The sequence below is a fragment of the Gracilinanus agilis genome, chromosome 3, assembly GCF_016433145.1.
Source record: "Gracilinanus agilis isolate LMUSP501 chromosome 3, AgileGrace, whole genome shotgun sequence".
Taxonomy (NCBI): domain Eukaryota; kingdom Metazoa; phylum Chordata; class Mammalia; order Didelphimorphia; family Didelphidae; genus Gracilinanus; species Gracilinanus agilis.
Window position 1 is genome coordinate 436,659,857 of NC_058132.1, and position 16,417 is coordinate 436,676,273.

The 16,417-nt window shown below is 37.5% G+C and overlaps 1 protein-coding gene across 1 annotated transcript; it reads right to left on the minus strand.

Annotated features, from left to right (window-relative positions):
• Positions 1-444: 444 nt before the first annotated feature.
• On the minus strand, positions 445-14,456 carry LOC123241677 (phosphoglucomutase-2-like). The gene is made up of 2 exons (XM_044669249.1): positions 14,378-14,456; positions 445-1,733 (listed from the first exon to the last, which is right to left on the minus strand). Exons 1-2 carry the CDS (start codon positions 14,454-14,456, stop codon positions 445-447), a joined length of 1,368 nt encoding a protein of 455 aa, XP_044525184.1.
• Positions 14,457-16,417: the final 1,961 nt, after the last annotated feature.

Sequence of the window (16,417 nt, forward strand, 5' to 3'; positions counted from 1 at the left end):
ACTTCATAAGTAAGCCTAAATGTACATAGTAACTAGTTTGCCATTCTACACAACAGGCAAGAACTGCCCTCTTTCAAAAAATGTAAACACCTAGATTTTTGGTTATTTTCCATTAAACTAGGTTTGAGAGAAAGCCAGCATCATACAGAAAAGTCATTTATGCAAATAAAGGCATTTAACCTATTATATCATCTGAAGCCCAGAGAAAGAACTTTATACACTTGGTCCTAGTAAAATCACACTTTATAAAGTTGAGGAAAAAAAATGTTTTGCTATGCCTGTTTTCACCCCTATTTAGAGAAACTAGAGACAATAAGAAACGGATCTATCTGTAAAAATGTAAACATCTTAGTCACAATTTGCATTATTTGGTTTCTAAAAATATTGCTTTATAAGTGAAGTTCAACATAACTGCAGAATAAGCGTTAACAGTGTAATAATGTTTTACTCCGACTTAGGCTGTAGCTTGTTTTTTTCTGGCTGAAAGAAATATTCTTCAATGGCACTGACGAGTTCTTCTAATTCTTTCTTTAGCTGTTCATGGTCACTGTTTCCAGGAGGCACACAGAGTTCAGCATAATATTTGATTTTGGGTTCTGTTCCACTGGTCCTTAGAGTTGCCACTCCTCCATTTGCAAAGGTAAAAGTAATCATTTGGCTGCTTTTACTCGTAGGAAGAATAGCTTTTTTGTCAGGTTGGCTGCTATCATAGCCAGTGGTAAGATCCCTAATTCCAGAAACTTCAAATTTGCCACAAGTCTTTGGGTAATTGTTCTTTCCATCATAATTTCTAAGATTTTCAAATAAGTTTTGGATGATGTTTTGGTCATGGCAAATAAAGTATGACGCCTTGGTAATATGATAGCCATATTCAACATAGATGGCTTTTAGTTGCTGAGCCAAAGACATATTCTTAGTTGCTAGGAAACTAGCCAATTCTGCACTTATAACAGCAGCACTGACACCATCTTTGTCCAGAACAAAAGGACAGCACATATAGCCAATAGCTTCTTCAAATGCAAAAAGAACAGTTTTTCCCTGGTCTATTAGTTGTTTTGCTCGATTTCCCATCCACTTAAAGCCCGTTAACATTTCCTCAAAATGAAAACCTTCTTTCAAGGCAATGGCCCTCAGAATCTTTGAAGAAACTGTGCTGGATAACATGTACAGGTCTTTAAGAGCATTTTGATCTTGATTCTTTTCCTTCCAACAGGTAAAGAGCCACCAACCTAAAAGAGCTCCCATCTCATTTCCAGAAAACACTTTCCATTCACCATTTTCTTGCTGTTCTGCTACTGCAAGTCTATCAGCATCTGGATCATTTGCTAAAATAATTTTAGCCTGTGTTTTTTCAGCCAAAGCAAATGATAACGTCAAGACACCTTTACCCTCTTCAGGATTTGGGTATTTCACTGTTGGAAATTCTGGGTCAGGAGCTTTCTGTTCAGGAACAGCATCAGGAGGAACAAAGTCAAATGCCTTGAAAGCAGACTGTACAAAGTCATGGCCTACTCCATGAACAGAAGTATGGACAAATTTCAATGGGGTTGATTGGTCGATATTTCTGTGAAAACAATATTTCTTTAGGTCTTCAAAGTAATCATTATTGATTATAGAGTATGGATCATGAAGAAGTGGGTTGTTATTAATTATACTGTCATCCCATGCTTTAGTCCATGGCTCCAGATTTTCTTCAATAGCTTGAGATAAAGGGGAGAGATCTTTTATGCAAGCTTAGAGTCACAATAAATTGCTCTCCAGATGGCTCTATGTCACTGGAATTGCCTGAGGAATCCTTAACTTTGCTCCCTGTGCTACTTTCAGATAGTCATGAGATACAGGGGTCTCCCACTTTTGAAATCCCAACAGATATACCTGAGTCTCTCTGGGCCACATCACCTTCTGATGTTGGCATACTTAAATCAGCTGTCCCTGTCCAAATTAAAACAAAATCTAGCCCACCTCCTTCCATTCCTCAGTATCCTCTCTCGAAGGAGGCAATAGAGGGCATTACCCCAGTGATAAATTCACTGATTGACCAAGGCATCATAATTCCCTGTAAATCTGAATACAATACTCCAATCCTGCCTGTTAAAAAGCCAAAATTGGGGCCTGATGGCAAGCATCTCTATCAATTTGTCCAGGACTTGAGGGCAGTGAACAATCATGCTAAAAAGAGACACCCTGTAGTCTCCAATATCCTAGCACAGCTACATACTTTACAGTAATAGACTTGTGCTCAGCCTTCTTTTCCATACCTATACATGAGGACTCCAGACATATCTTTGCTTTCACCTGGAAAGGTTCTCAATGGACATGGGCACGTTTACCCCAAGGGTATGTCGAAAGCCCAACCCTTTTTGCACAGATTTTGAGCCAAGACACAGACAATATTATATTTAAAAACAGCAAGTTAATTAAATATGTAGATGATTTACTCTTGGCCTCACCAGATGCCACAACATGTCAAGAAGACAGTAAACATCTTCTTTTAGAATTACATAAAAGAGGCCACAAAATCTCAAAAGAAAAGGTTCAGTGATGTTTCCCAAAAGTGCAATATTTAGGATTTATTTTAACTGCTGGGTCCCGTTTAATTTCTCCACAACGTATTGAAAGTATCCAAAACTTAAGTGATCCTACCACTAAAAACAATTGAGGGCAATACTGGAGCAACAGGATTTTGTCGGCAGTGGATCCCCTGCTATGGAGAAATCACTAAGTCCCTTGTAGCACTCACAAAAAACACAGTCCCTGAACCACTTAAATTGGAAAAGGAACACCGAACAGCTCTTTCAAATTTAAAACGTGCTATCCTGTCTGCCCCTGCTCTCGGTATCCCAAATTATGACAAACCATTTACTTTATATGTCCATGAAAGGAAAGGAATAACCTCAGGTGTTCTAACTCAACTTTTGGGGCCTTATCAATGCCCAGTAGCCTATTATTCAGCCCAGCTGGACCCAGTAGCTGCAGGAGCACCACCATGCCTTAGAGGAGTAGCTGCCACAGGTTTATTAGTGACAAAATCTGCTGATTTGGTATTAGGATGCCCTCTGACCATAATATGCCCACACGAGGTAGAGGCATTGTTATTAAGACATAGAACTCAAGCATTTACTGATCAAAGGATTACGAGATATGGGATAACCCTACTGAATAATGAACATATCACATTAAAACGCTGTGGAGCTCTTAATCCTGCGACCTTGCTCCCTGACTTACCAATTTCTGAAGAACCTTTACATGATTGTACATCTTTGGTGTCCACTGTTGATAAACCTTGTAGTGGTTTACTGGACACCCCTTTGGATAATCCTGATTTAATATTATTTACAGATGGTTCTTCTTTTATGAGAGAGGGTGTGCGCTACACAGAAGCTGCAGTAGTTACAGAATTGGAGACTCTATGGTCAGCTTCTTTGCCCTCACATGTGAGTGCACAAGGTGCAGAACTCACAGCTTTAAAACAATCTTGTATCATTGCACAGAACAAAAGGGTCACAATTTACACAGACTCCCGTTATGCATTTGGCATATGTCATGCTGTCGGCATGTTATGGCTTCAAAGGGGATTCTTAACATCAACTGGAAAGTGTATTGCCAATGCAGACCTTATCACTGAACTTCTTTCTACCATCCAACTCCCTGAAGCCATAGCTGTTGTTCACTGCTCTGCACACACAGGTGGCACTGACTCTGTCTCCAGGGGAAATGATCGAGCAGATGCTGCAGCCAAACTAGCAGCCTTAGAAGGACCTGAGTTAATTATGCCACTAACAATTACTGATAATTTGGATCTATCCCTTTCCTATAATGACAAGGAAGTGGGAAAATGGAAGCAGAGATTTAAAACAAAACAGATAAATGGAATATGGGCTTTCTATAACCAAATCTGTCGTTCTATCCATAAACATGGTCATTTTGGCACCCAAGGCATTGTAGACTCTGTTAAAAGAGTATGGATAGCACCTGGAATAACTACAATTGCTTCCAAAATATGTACAACTTGTCCCACCTGCCAGGCCTTTAATCAGCACACTTTTCGAGAAAAAGCTTTTGGTGGACGTCCTCTAGCTTACACACCATTTGAACATTTGCAAATTGATTTTATCTCTATGCCAAAAGCTGGACACTATAAGTTTTTTCTGGTCATAGTCGATAAACTGACCAGGCGGCCTGAAGCTTTTCCTATGGCTCAGGCCACAGAGGCTTTTGTTGCCAAAATCCTTTTGAAAGAGATTATTCCTCGTTTTGGCCTGCCAGCACATATTGATTCTGATAGAGGGACTCACTTTACTGACTCAGTCTTATCACAAATTTATTCATGTTTGGGGATAACTCCTAAGTTTCATACACCATATCATCCCCAGAGCTCTGGCCAAGTTGAAAGGATGAATAAGGAACTTAAAACTATGATTGGCAAATTATGCACGGAGACTCATTTGAAATGGCCTGAAATTCTACCTCTGGCCTTCTTTTATCTCAGAAGCAGACCCAGAGGCGATTTACACGTCTCACCATTTGAGATGCTATTTGGACATCCACCTATTCAGGCACAACCATTCAACCCTGCCTATACTTCATTGTTAGGAGGGGATACAACCGTTGCCACTTATATCAGACAATTACAAACAATTGTGAGAACTCCATGACTCTGGAGTTGCTGTTCAAGCAGGCCCCTTAGATTTCTCGCTTCATGATTTGCACCCAGGTGATAATGTGTACTGGGTCAACTGAACCTGCTTATGATGGACCATTCCAGGTCCTATTAACTACACCAACAGCCATTAAAATTGGGGAGAGGGACTCATGGATTCATTGCAGTCACGTGAAATGAGTAGCCCCTATTGATAATGAATAATTCTCTGTACTAAGTATTATTACCTGCATCTATTATATTTGACTATTGATTGTATTTGCCTATTGTGATGAGAATGCTCTATTGCTGAATTTTGCACTATTTTGTTGCTCTTTATTTGATTGATCCTTGTACTTGAATAATGCATATACTACCTCACAACATAATATCTGTATTAGTGACCTAATTGACTTGATGTGCCTTTCAAAAACATTTTATGTTCTTTGTCATTCCTTTTGCACTTTCTCGAATGTATTATTGCTTTGTATGCCTCATTTGCATCCACATCACTTTGTCTACCTCATTTGCAGTCACACTAGGGATCATGGCTAGTTAAGGAGGAAATGAATTTTATTTCTTACAAATTAACCTCTATTCTTTACCTCTGTGATTGTGTAAAAACTACACATTTTTTGTTGTTGGTTTTTCTTCCTACATGTGCAATACAGTAGTTGATTTTTTTTCCTTTTCCCTCATTTTTTTTTACATTTGGAGCATGTCACCAGCATTAAATACTCTTGACTGTTTTGATTTTTGCAATAAGAATAAGCTAAGATGCCCATTTGCCTAGCATATGAATTTATACCCAAAAAGTTTTGGACTATAGAAACCTGCCACTAGTTATTTAACTATTATGAGATTTTTGCTCGATGACTATGTCTAATCCAAGGGAAATCGAACCACTAAGGAGCACAGAGTTTTTGACCTGCAAAGTGCAAATGAGCACATAAAAGAAAGAGACTGAACTAATCCTACAGGGATTGATGACATTCCATGTAAAGACTGTGTGAGACTCGAGGTTGCGACGCTTAGCATATGTTAAGATGTAGGACTTCCTTGTACCGCACTTGATATCAAGTACTCAACATCGATTGTTCTGGCTCCATTATATCTGAAGTGAAGAAAAGTATTGCACCAGAAATGCTATTTCTCATTTGTCTCGACATCTAGTTTCCTTTTTTCCATTTCTTTTATGATGTGACAACTTACTGTAGTCCAGGCTGCTAAATTGGGTTAGTGAGTGATTGTCGTTGCAAAGCTTATGGGACATGGATTGCTACAGGAACCTGCTTTGATTTGTGAATTTTTTTTTCCTTTTTCTTATTCCTAGAATTTTTTTCTTTCACACATTTTTTAAAAAAATATCCTGTATTTTCCTCAGAGGGTTTTTTTTCTCCTTTCTTTTTCTTTTTTTTTACTTTTTATTTTTTCTTTGGACTTTTTGGTGTTTTGAGAATTGATTCATATACCTTATGCCTTGACCATGTATTCCTGTGTGATTCCCATGTGTATCCCCATATTTTCCTCAGGGGGGAAATGTTAAGTTGTTCTCCTCTGGGTGACTATGTTACTTCTGTAAATTTGGACTTGAATTAGACCCTAATTTAGAACAGAAGACTACCTCCCAGAATCCAGAAGATGCCATGAAGATGCATGCAAAGACCACACACTGCTGCAAGAATTCCAGAGTGAATTTCGAGACATAGCGAATTTGAACTTTGGGAGGTTGAATGTATTTATTTTGAATGGACACTTTATGCCAGAAAAAGGGGACTGCCCCCTATATGGCTTATTGTCAATGCATTGAACATTGGTTTTGTTCTTTCTCCCTTTTATTTCCCTTTTATCTCTGAATTATTGTAAACTTTAATTTGATTGTTTTCATGATCCATTGGGGAGACTTGTCTCCCAAAGGATCACAGGGGGGAATGTAAAGTTGAAAATACCTTGTACTCCCTTTAAAACTACATTACCCATAATTCCTTAAGCCTTTTCCTATTGGTTGTGAGTTAAAACTACATTACCAAAACTCCTTTTCATCATACCCATAAGGCCTTTGGCCTTTTCCTATTGGTTGTGGGTTTTGCAGGCTGTTTTTAATATGGTGATTGGGGGCGTGTTGGAGGGTTTTTTTGGAGAGAAGGCGTCGTGGTGAAGGGTGAGTTAGGGTCTTCCCCAGGGCCTTTTAAATAAAAATCCTTATAAATATCATACTTTGGAGGCATTGAATATTAATTTCAATCTTTACAAGGTGTTTCCTATTTTCCTCAATTTTTTCATTCTTTTGATTTTGTTTTATAGATTCTTGCTGTCTTGTGAAGTTATTTGCTTCTAGTTGTTGGATTTTAATTTTTAAAGACTGAATTTAATCCCTGGATTTTTGGTCATCCTTCTCTTTCTGGTATGATTTACTTCATAGGTCATCTTTCACCTTCTTTGCCTTATATTCAAGCTGATCAATTCTCACTTTCAAGACACTATTTTATGTTTCCAGATGACTTATTTTGATTTTTAAGCTCTTTTTCCAATTGTCTTCATCCTCTCTTAATTGTTTTTTTAAATTGTATTTTGAGTTCTTCCAAAGCCTGTGTCCAATTCACTGGAGTTTGTGTTCTTGCTTGGTGTTCCTTGGTCCTCCTCTGTTCCATTTGCTCTTTAGTCATTATCTGGATAGAAGCTGTTGATTGTAATTCCTTTTTTTTCTTTTTATGTTGTTTACTCATATTTTTTTTCCTTCTTTTCCCCATGTCATTGAGTATAATCTTGCTCCTCTAACTAAATTGCTGGATCTGTGGGTTTGGGATATTCTGACCTGAACAGGCTTCTTCTCTGCTCTGTTAATTGACTAAGTTAGGCAAATGGTATTAATGAGTCCTGAGGTCAGATCTTCCCCAGCTGGCAGCAGAAGCTGAAGGTGTAGGTGTTTACAGCTACTATCAGTGCAGTCTATGGGGGAGGGATGTTGGAGCTTCCCTGCCCTCTGAAGACTTTTTATCTGCCCTATTGATAAGATCAAGTCAGGGTGAAATTGATGTGCAGAGCTGGATGTGTTTTGAGGCCAAAATCTCAAGAAAGGGGGTGGGGGCAAGATGGAGTGTTTTGGCTATGACTAGGCTGCCCTCTCTGTGCTTCTCTTCCAGCTGCCTCCCTGCTACATCTGTTCAATGCCCTGAGCCTGGCATAGCTGTGCCAGCAAGGAACTCCCTCTGTAGACTAAAAACCCTTGCCTGCCCAGAGATTCCAGCCAACCCTGTGACTCAGCACTATAGGTGGAGGAAGGGTCCTGGGACCTTCCTTCTTCCTTTCCCTTGAACCCAAAAGTTCAAGAATTCAGGCTTTTTTTGGCATACCTTTTAAATTGAATCCAGCAGGAGGATCCTCCAACTCTGTCCTGTTGTTAGATTTGGTTTTATATCCCTTTGAAGCACTTTGTTTTTTATTGGTGTGGAAGGGTTTTCAGAGGTCTGAACTTTTGCTGCTTCTAAGCTGCCATCTTGATTCTGCCTCCTAGAGTACATCTTGATGGAAGCTAGGAGGATGAGGTGCAGCAGAAGAGCATTACATGCATGAAGATAGCCCCTCCAAAAGACATGGAATCAGGAGATGGAATATTTAAGAATAGCAAATAGGTTAGTGTAGTTCATCATAAGAGTGAATTTAGGGAAAGTAAAGTGGCTGGACAGGAAGGAAACAAGAAATATGTCAAGCATTTGAAAGACATTATTGTTTTAATAATTTCTCAGTTGTGTCTGACTTTTTATGTCCCCATTTGGGGTTTTCTTGGCAAAGATATTAGAGTGGTTTGGCATTTCCTTCTTCAGATCATTTTACAGATGAGGAATCTGAGGCAAACTGGAGTAAATAACTTGCCCAGGATTACACAGCTTATTAGTTTCAAAGGTCAGATTTGAACTTAGAAAGATGAGTCTTCCTGACTCTCAGCTGAATACTTTTTCTACTGGACCACCAGCTGCCCTTAAATGCCACAACACCTAGCAAATATTTCTGCATATGGTTTATGGTTGATTAAGGAAGCATTAGTGATGAAAACTTCATTAGACTAGAATACCCAAGCCAAAATGCCTCTCTTAAAAGAACAATATTAGTTATAACACACATTATGATATATTTTTATATTCATCATTTATCTAGTACTGTGATGGTGAACCTATGGAACACATGCCAAAGATGGCATGCTACCTCATAACCATGTTGCCTCTACCCCGAAGCTATTATAGAAGCTTAGCTACCTCCCACCCCAAATCCTTGAGTGGCTGTTTGTAAGGGGTGCAAAGCATGCCTTGGCCAGCTTGGCTCCACTCCCCAAACACAAGGAGACACTATGGGGCAGTGAAGTCTCCCCACACCCTATCCCGCCCTATAATGCAGGGGTAAGTAGTGTACTACAGGCAGTCAGGGGGTGGGGCATGCAGTAGGGGGTGGGGCTTGGCAAACAATAGGGGTTGAGCACAGGCATATAGTCTAGGGAGTGGGTGGGGAATAGCATGGGGTCCCCAAAAAGTTTGCCATCATTGATCTAGTCCTTCTTGTGTGATTGTTCAGCTCTATATTAGGCAAGGTGAATGGATTCTAAAGGATATAAAATAAATTTGTGGCCTTCAACAGAGCCCAGAACAAGTCCTTATGTGTAGTTAATGCTCATAATAGGTTTTTTTGGTTTGGAAGTATAATCTCCCTTTAACTCTAAATTTAAAAAAAAATTTCCTAGGTAAATTGATCCTGAATTATTAAGTATTTTCTATATTATGCAAGATCTATTAAGTGTTCTTAATATCTTGGGGATTTTTCTTTTGCTTTTGTAAGAATAAACAGAGCTTCAACCAATGTTATGGATGGAGGGGGAGACAGAGAGAGTCTATAAGCTGAGACTCTCTTCTAGTTCTCTCTTCCACTGAATATGCACTGCAGGAGATTTCGAGGGGAGTCACCCCTAAACTGGGTGACCTGGATGGTCATGCAACCCCACAGGAGTTAGGGGCGAGGCTTCCCTATAAGAGGAGATATGGGTGACCTCAATCTGATACTGAATGAGGGAGGGGTTCACGCAAGCCTCCCCCAAGATCAGCCAATTTCACAGAGGGTGGTCTGGCTCCAAGATGGAGGCAGCCAGACCAAGCTGTGATTCCCCTCCTCCTCATCTCTGTCTGTTTTGAATTCAGGGAAGTGCTATTTGAAAGTGTCCAGCAGACTTACTATGGGCACATGGGGGCTATTCAGACTACATTTCCCATGATTCCAATGAGTTTCCGGTCTTTGGGCGTGGGGATGCATAGGGCAGCTTAAATTCAGAGGAGGGCCTAGAGAAAGTCTCTTGGGTTTCCTGGTTAGCTGGCTGGCATACGAGAGAAAGAGGATGGGCACCAACAGTAAATTTAAAGGTAGTCAAGTGCGGTCCTAGATATTTCACCAACAAGGCCATGGCTATTAAAATATTAATTTCTCTTATACTATATGTCTTTATCATTTTTAATTGTAACATCTCTCAGACACTCTGGAACACTATCTGACTAATAAATGTCTTTTATTAATATCAATATAGGGATTGGGGAAAGGGGTGAAGGGCAGAGGGATTTAGGAGTGCCCTCTTCTCTATTCCTATGGGGTCCATCACTCCAGTGGGAACCTTTGGGGTTCTTTCTCCCAAGCATCTCCCCTCACCACTTCTCCTTCAGCTTCTATTTCTATTTGTATCCTTTTCTATAATTGTGAGTTAGACCAGAAAGGGTCTCTCAGCAAGGTTGGGTAATGGGGGAAGGAGCCTATGAGATTGCTCCCAAAATGGAGTCCAAAAACTTAGCTATCTGAAGTCTTGCTGTATGAGAAGCGATGGGCTGCCTTTGGCCAGGCAATCAGGGTATCAGTGTCCAAAGAAGGATCTTCAGGAAGCCCTCAGGACTGGATTTGAGCTGAGATGTTCTCCTCCTCTCTGTCTCAGTCCTCCACCAAAAGTCCTCCTTCCTCCTTCTTCTTCCAGAGAATTACCCAGACTTCCTCTCTGGTCCCAACTGTCAGTAACTGTCACCGACAGCCTTCTTCTGGCTCTTTTTGTCCCATCCCCTATCCTTACAGTATTAATTGTTATTCCTCCATTAATGATAACTATTATTTCTAATGGCGAAAAAATTAGCAGCTTGTTGGAAGCCATTCGCTGAGTCAGTGGAGAGGATTCCTTCAGTTTGTTTAATTTTTTTCCTGTCAAATCTTATCAAATCCATTGTATTGTTTTACTTACAAAAATGGTCTGTAGAGGTCATGGATAAGCAGAGCAAAACTTACTCTAGAGCAAGTAGACAAGTCCTCATAATTTTGAGATTGTAGTAAAATTGTCTTAATGTAAGTGTAGGCTAGCACTATACTATCTCATTCTCCATATAGTCTCTCCTTAGAATGTACCAATTATAGTCAATAAAAATATTTGGTTCAAGAAAGAATGTTAAATGCTGGGTCAGAAACAGTAATGAATAATAGAGTTAATGAGGGAGAACACTCATTTCTTAACTCAAGCTTATGTCTGATTTTTGTTGTCATTCAATGATTACATGATCTTTGAAACATTGAGAACATGAAGTTATATAACAGAAATTGTTCCAGTTCATTAAATTGTATTGAGATTTTCTTGTAAGACCATGCTCAGTCTTCTTGTGTTGAGGTAAGCCTGTTTTCTAACAATAGATAAGAAAATCCCCAAGGACTCTCTGCTTTCTTTAGTCAACAAAGATTTATTATGTTCTTGGCATTAACTGGCCCTACCTACTAGAGATACAAAGAAAAGCAATAACACAATCCCTGTCTTCAAGAAGTTCACATTCAAATAGGGGAGAGGAAAAACTGCATACATGCAGGATGTATACAATGGAAATGGATGGCCAAAGAGAATGAGGGAGGGAAGGCACAATGCAGAACATAAATTTGAGGTTTATCCAAGGATCCTTTAATAATGTTTGTAATGGGGCATGGATTCAGTTCATAAGCCTATTTCCTGAAGGTCCCAAGTCAGAGAACTAGAGTAACAAGCCTCACCATATTACCAAAGCAAATGCTAGTGTCTACCATAGGCAAACTACTGAAGATCACACCAAGGCATTCATCAACCCTCCAAACCAGATATATACAATTATCAACATATTGTAGAAATTTACCTAAATTAATACATAAGCACCTGAAACACATTCATAGTTTAACATGCTAAAATTATCAAATTTGTTGCTTACAAGTGAGGTACTACTCTTATGAATATGACATATAATGCACAATTGCCTTAAATTTATTTCCCATTGAACATAAATAGGAAGTTTGTTTCCAGATGTTTGGCTTTCTTGGTCCTTAACCACTTTTAAGTTGGAAATGATCTATGCATAAACATTTAAGTAAATTATGAGTTTTTATAAGATAATACAGTGAAACCTTTTGTAAAGGGGTATTTTATGATGCAAATAATAATTCTCCAAATAAAATGTTATCAATCTAGATTCAGAAATGCCATAAGTCTGCATTAAAATATAGAGAATTATTTTAAAAGGTGGGGTTTAAATGGAGGAAATATTCCAGTTATGACAACTTGTAAATTTGAGTAAATATAAATTAAACATACAGAGATAAAATTTTATAGTTTGTGATATAAACAGGGGAAAAAAGCATTATAGCTTTTTATGTCTAGCTTATGACTTTTTTTTAAAGGACATCACTTTCCTTACTGACCCAAGTCAAGCCTTTTATGTGTAATGATCATCTGCTTCTGTTGGTGATTACCAAAGTTTCTTGTCACAGCCAACAATGTCAGAGTGAAAAGGAAATGACAGTAGTAGACAAACTATTACATGTGTACCAGTGAGTATACAAGGACTGGCATTGACTTGTTCAGTGATACTTAGAAGCTGAGCGACAGAAAGCAAAATGTTCCATGACAGTTGAGAAAGAATAGTAAAATTTCACAGTTATTAGATGATACAAGTGTTGACTTTGCTGGAATTAGGAAAGCTATTCACTTGGCATTTCATATTTCTCTTTTTCATCTAAAAGAAATATAAAGGAATTGCAAGTGGGCAAGTATATTATTATTATTATTAGATTATCATAATTATTAATATCTCTTCTTTTTATTGAGTTAGAAAAGCTTTGATGACAAGAACTAATACTACTAGTAGTTTTTGTTTTTGTTTTTATATTTAACATTCTATGGAGCATGTGACTAAAATGATTATTCTTTTGAAATTGAATTACAAAAATATTTATTGAAGCTTCCTTTCCTGATTGGTTCCATGGTAAAGACCTCCTTTGCTTTAAAAGTCATAACCATATTTACTCCATTCACAGTTCTGCTTACTGCCTGGTTTGTTTCACTACCACAACAGCTTTGTCCTGTAGCAAGTACCCTTTCCCCAATCCTCATCCCCAAATCCCACTTTCCAATTCCTTTGCATTTTCACTTTCCTTATTAAAATGTAAAGTCTTGTACTCTTCTCTGTGTCTCTCTCCATCTCTCTCTATCTCCTTCTCTATTTGTTTCTGTCTTTCTCTTCTCTCCACACCCTCTTCGTCCCTCTCTATCTTTCCCTTATTTCCTCTTCCACTCTCCCTTTCTCTCTCTCCTCCTCTCTCTGCAGCATCTATAATTGAGGACAAATAAAAGGAAACAGAAACAAACACCCTCAGGTCCATTTCTTATAAGCAGGGTAAAAGAAGGAAAGCAGAAGAAGGAAATATTTTCATTCTCAACATTTCAATTCATGGAATCCAAGATAGACACAACAGATGAGATGTAGGCCAATAGTTAACTTTCTGCCCAACAGATAAGCATCATCAAAGGAGTACAGATTAAAGAGGTTGATGGAAAAGAGCATACCCAAAAAGGGTTTGGCTGGCAAAGTGAGCAAAATCAAAATGACCCCAAAGAGTATCTCCATGTTAGAATTGTATTCCTCAAGAAGGCTGTTACAAATATCTTATATATTCATGATTTTTGTGTGTGGTCTCCCACATTAGAATGTAAGTTTCTTGAAGACAGCAACCATGATTTTGCCTTTCTTTGTATCCTCAGTACTTAGTTTTCGCACTTGGCAATATAAAAAAGTACTCAGTGAATGCTTATCAAAAGTGACTGGCTGAATTCAAGTGCCATTACTATTGTTATCATTATTTAAGTAGTAATGTTTATAAATAGAGGTCTCCCTCAAAGTGAGAAAAACCTTCTTTCAAGTTGTGACTAAATCATATTAGTTCTTTAATTCTGGACAAGTCATTTAGTTTTCAATATGGTTGTAATCAATAGTTTTCAAAGTGTGGGTCTGCAAGACACTTTCTGGAAGAAAGTAAAATCAAAGCTATTTTTAATATAGTTTTTATTTTATTTTTTAAAAATATTTTCCATGTCCATGATTTTTGTTCTCTACCTCCCCTCTTCCCTTCCCCTCCCTGAGCTGGCAAACAATTCAACTGGGTTATTATACATGTATTATCACTCAGAACGAATTTCCATATTATTCATTTCAAAACTATTTTCATAATAGTTCAAATATGTTTTAATTACTAATATAGTAAATATTAACATATATATCCCACATAAACAAAAGACCTTTGAGAGTATTCCAAAGCTTAAAAGTTTGAGAGCCATGGTTCTAGCCATGTCTCTAAGCAAATATAGTTTAGAAAAGGAAGAGATCTGCCCTAGTATAGGGTAATTCCATACCTGAGATATTACTTTACTAATGAATTTACAAGTATCATCATCATCATCATCATCATCATCATCATGACATTGGAAGTGATCCGGTCCATCACTCAATCCATGAATCATTCTCCTCACATTGCTTAAAGGAGTTTAGATAAAACGGAAGTAAAAAATAACTATTTTGAAAAAAATGAAAAACCATCCATAGCAGATTTGCTATATCATGCTCTATAAACTTATAACTACTATTATAGTCATTATCTCCTGTTCTTTTTAATAGGGTTCAAATAGAAATAGTATTACAATGTCATAATAAATAAAATTTTAAAATAAATATATGAATGAAAGTGCTATAATTAAAATTATTTTTGGAGACTCTATATGGAATTATAATTATTTATTAGTGAGAGAAAATTTTCACTATATCTTCCCCTAACTACCAAAATCTCCCAGCCACTCTATACTTCTTCATTTCCCTGATTGCCAGCTGGCATATTCATGGGAAAGATAAAATCAGAGACTGTTGGACAGAGTGTGGAGAGCCCTCACTTAGGATAGAGCCTACACCAAAAGAGAGAGAAGCTCCTGCTTGGCCCCATCTTTTATAAGGTTAATGATGTCATTCTCACTGAGGTTTTCTGATAGGACAGTCTGGGTCAATAGTCCTGTCCTCCAGGCATGTCACCAGACAAGTCATTGGCCAGCCCATCCAGGAATTCAGGACTTGGTGGCCCTGTTGTCTTCCCCTAACACATTACTTGGCATTGTTTCTTAATGTGCATGTGTGGATAAAAGGCTATATTTTTAAGTAAATTTCACACAGAAAAAAAGAATTAGCTAAAATATTTACCCTATGCCAAATCACTGGTGAAAGAAATTTTTTAAATGAAGATGGTCCCTGTTTTCGAGGAGCTTACATTGTGCTAGAGATAGAAAACACATAAGGGGAATACTAGCTAAGGAGGAATATTTTGGTTTAGAGTTACAAGTATAGTAAGTAGAGACAACAAATTGATAGATATTTAGAAAGAGTTTTATTTGATAATGGCAGAAGAACTGGAAAAATGGGAGTGGAGCAAGGAATTACAGCAAAACTTAGCTAGAACTATGCCTACATATAATGAATAACAAGTAAATACCCACAGGGTACCAGGGCAGGAATTTTAAGGATGAAAAGGATTCCAGGCCTTAAAGGCCTTTAATAAGGAGATGAACAGGATTTAAAGAGGACATGGTCTAAACATAGAGGGAATCAAAATCAACCACCAATATTCTGTTATTGTTTTATATTTTACATTATATGAACATGAGAATATACATTGAATTTTATACATGAGAATACATGAGAATATAATTGTTTTATACTTGAATATATGTAAAGATGTAAACTCATTCACTCTAGATTCATTTTAAGCATTATCATCACCTCATCTTCAATTCTCAAGTTTTTCAGTGGGATTCAGATGGATTTTATGTTGTAGTGGAAAAAACTATTAGGATATAAATTCATCATCTGTTAATTCACTGAAAACATCTTCAATAAAAATTCAAAAGTTCAGAGGACTACAGGAAGAATATATACATCATCTCCTTCCCACCTGATTTTCATCTGCTGCAACATTTCTTTAGTTTGAAAACTTTTCATTCCATATAGATCAGAAATTATGACATCTCTGTATGATGGCATCATAATGGACAGTGTTTGTTAGTTATTTAAGCACAAATCTTGTGCCTGAACAATTATGAATAATTGTTTGTTCCAAGATAATGATCTGGATTCAGTTCAATTTATTGGTTGATTCCTCCAGGATATTTTTTAAATTTCATTTATTTTCTTATTTTTTCTATATTGGATATTAATTACATTATAATTTTTATATTCATTTTCTGACATTTTGCAATCCATGTGCTTTCCCATCCTCCACCTTTCTCTCCTCAAGAAAGTAGATATTATATGTTGTACATATATTATCTCATAATATATTTTTCCTTAATTATAATGTTGTGAAACAAGACATATAATGCTTACACTAGAGAAAAATCATGGAGAAAATAAAGCAAAAAGTGTTATGTTTCAGTCTGCATTC

Coding starts and splice junctions, on each gene's coding strand:
- LOC123241677 (XM_044669249.1), bottom strand. CDS start 14,456: ATGATTCATGGATTGAGTGATGGACCGGATCACTTCCAATGTCATGAT. Junction 1,734..14,377: donor TGATGATGATGATGATACTT/GTAAATTCATTA, acceptor TGTGACTCTAAG/CTTGCATAAAAGATCTCTCC.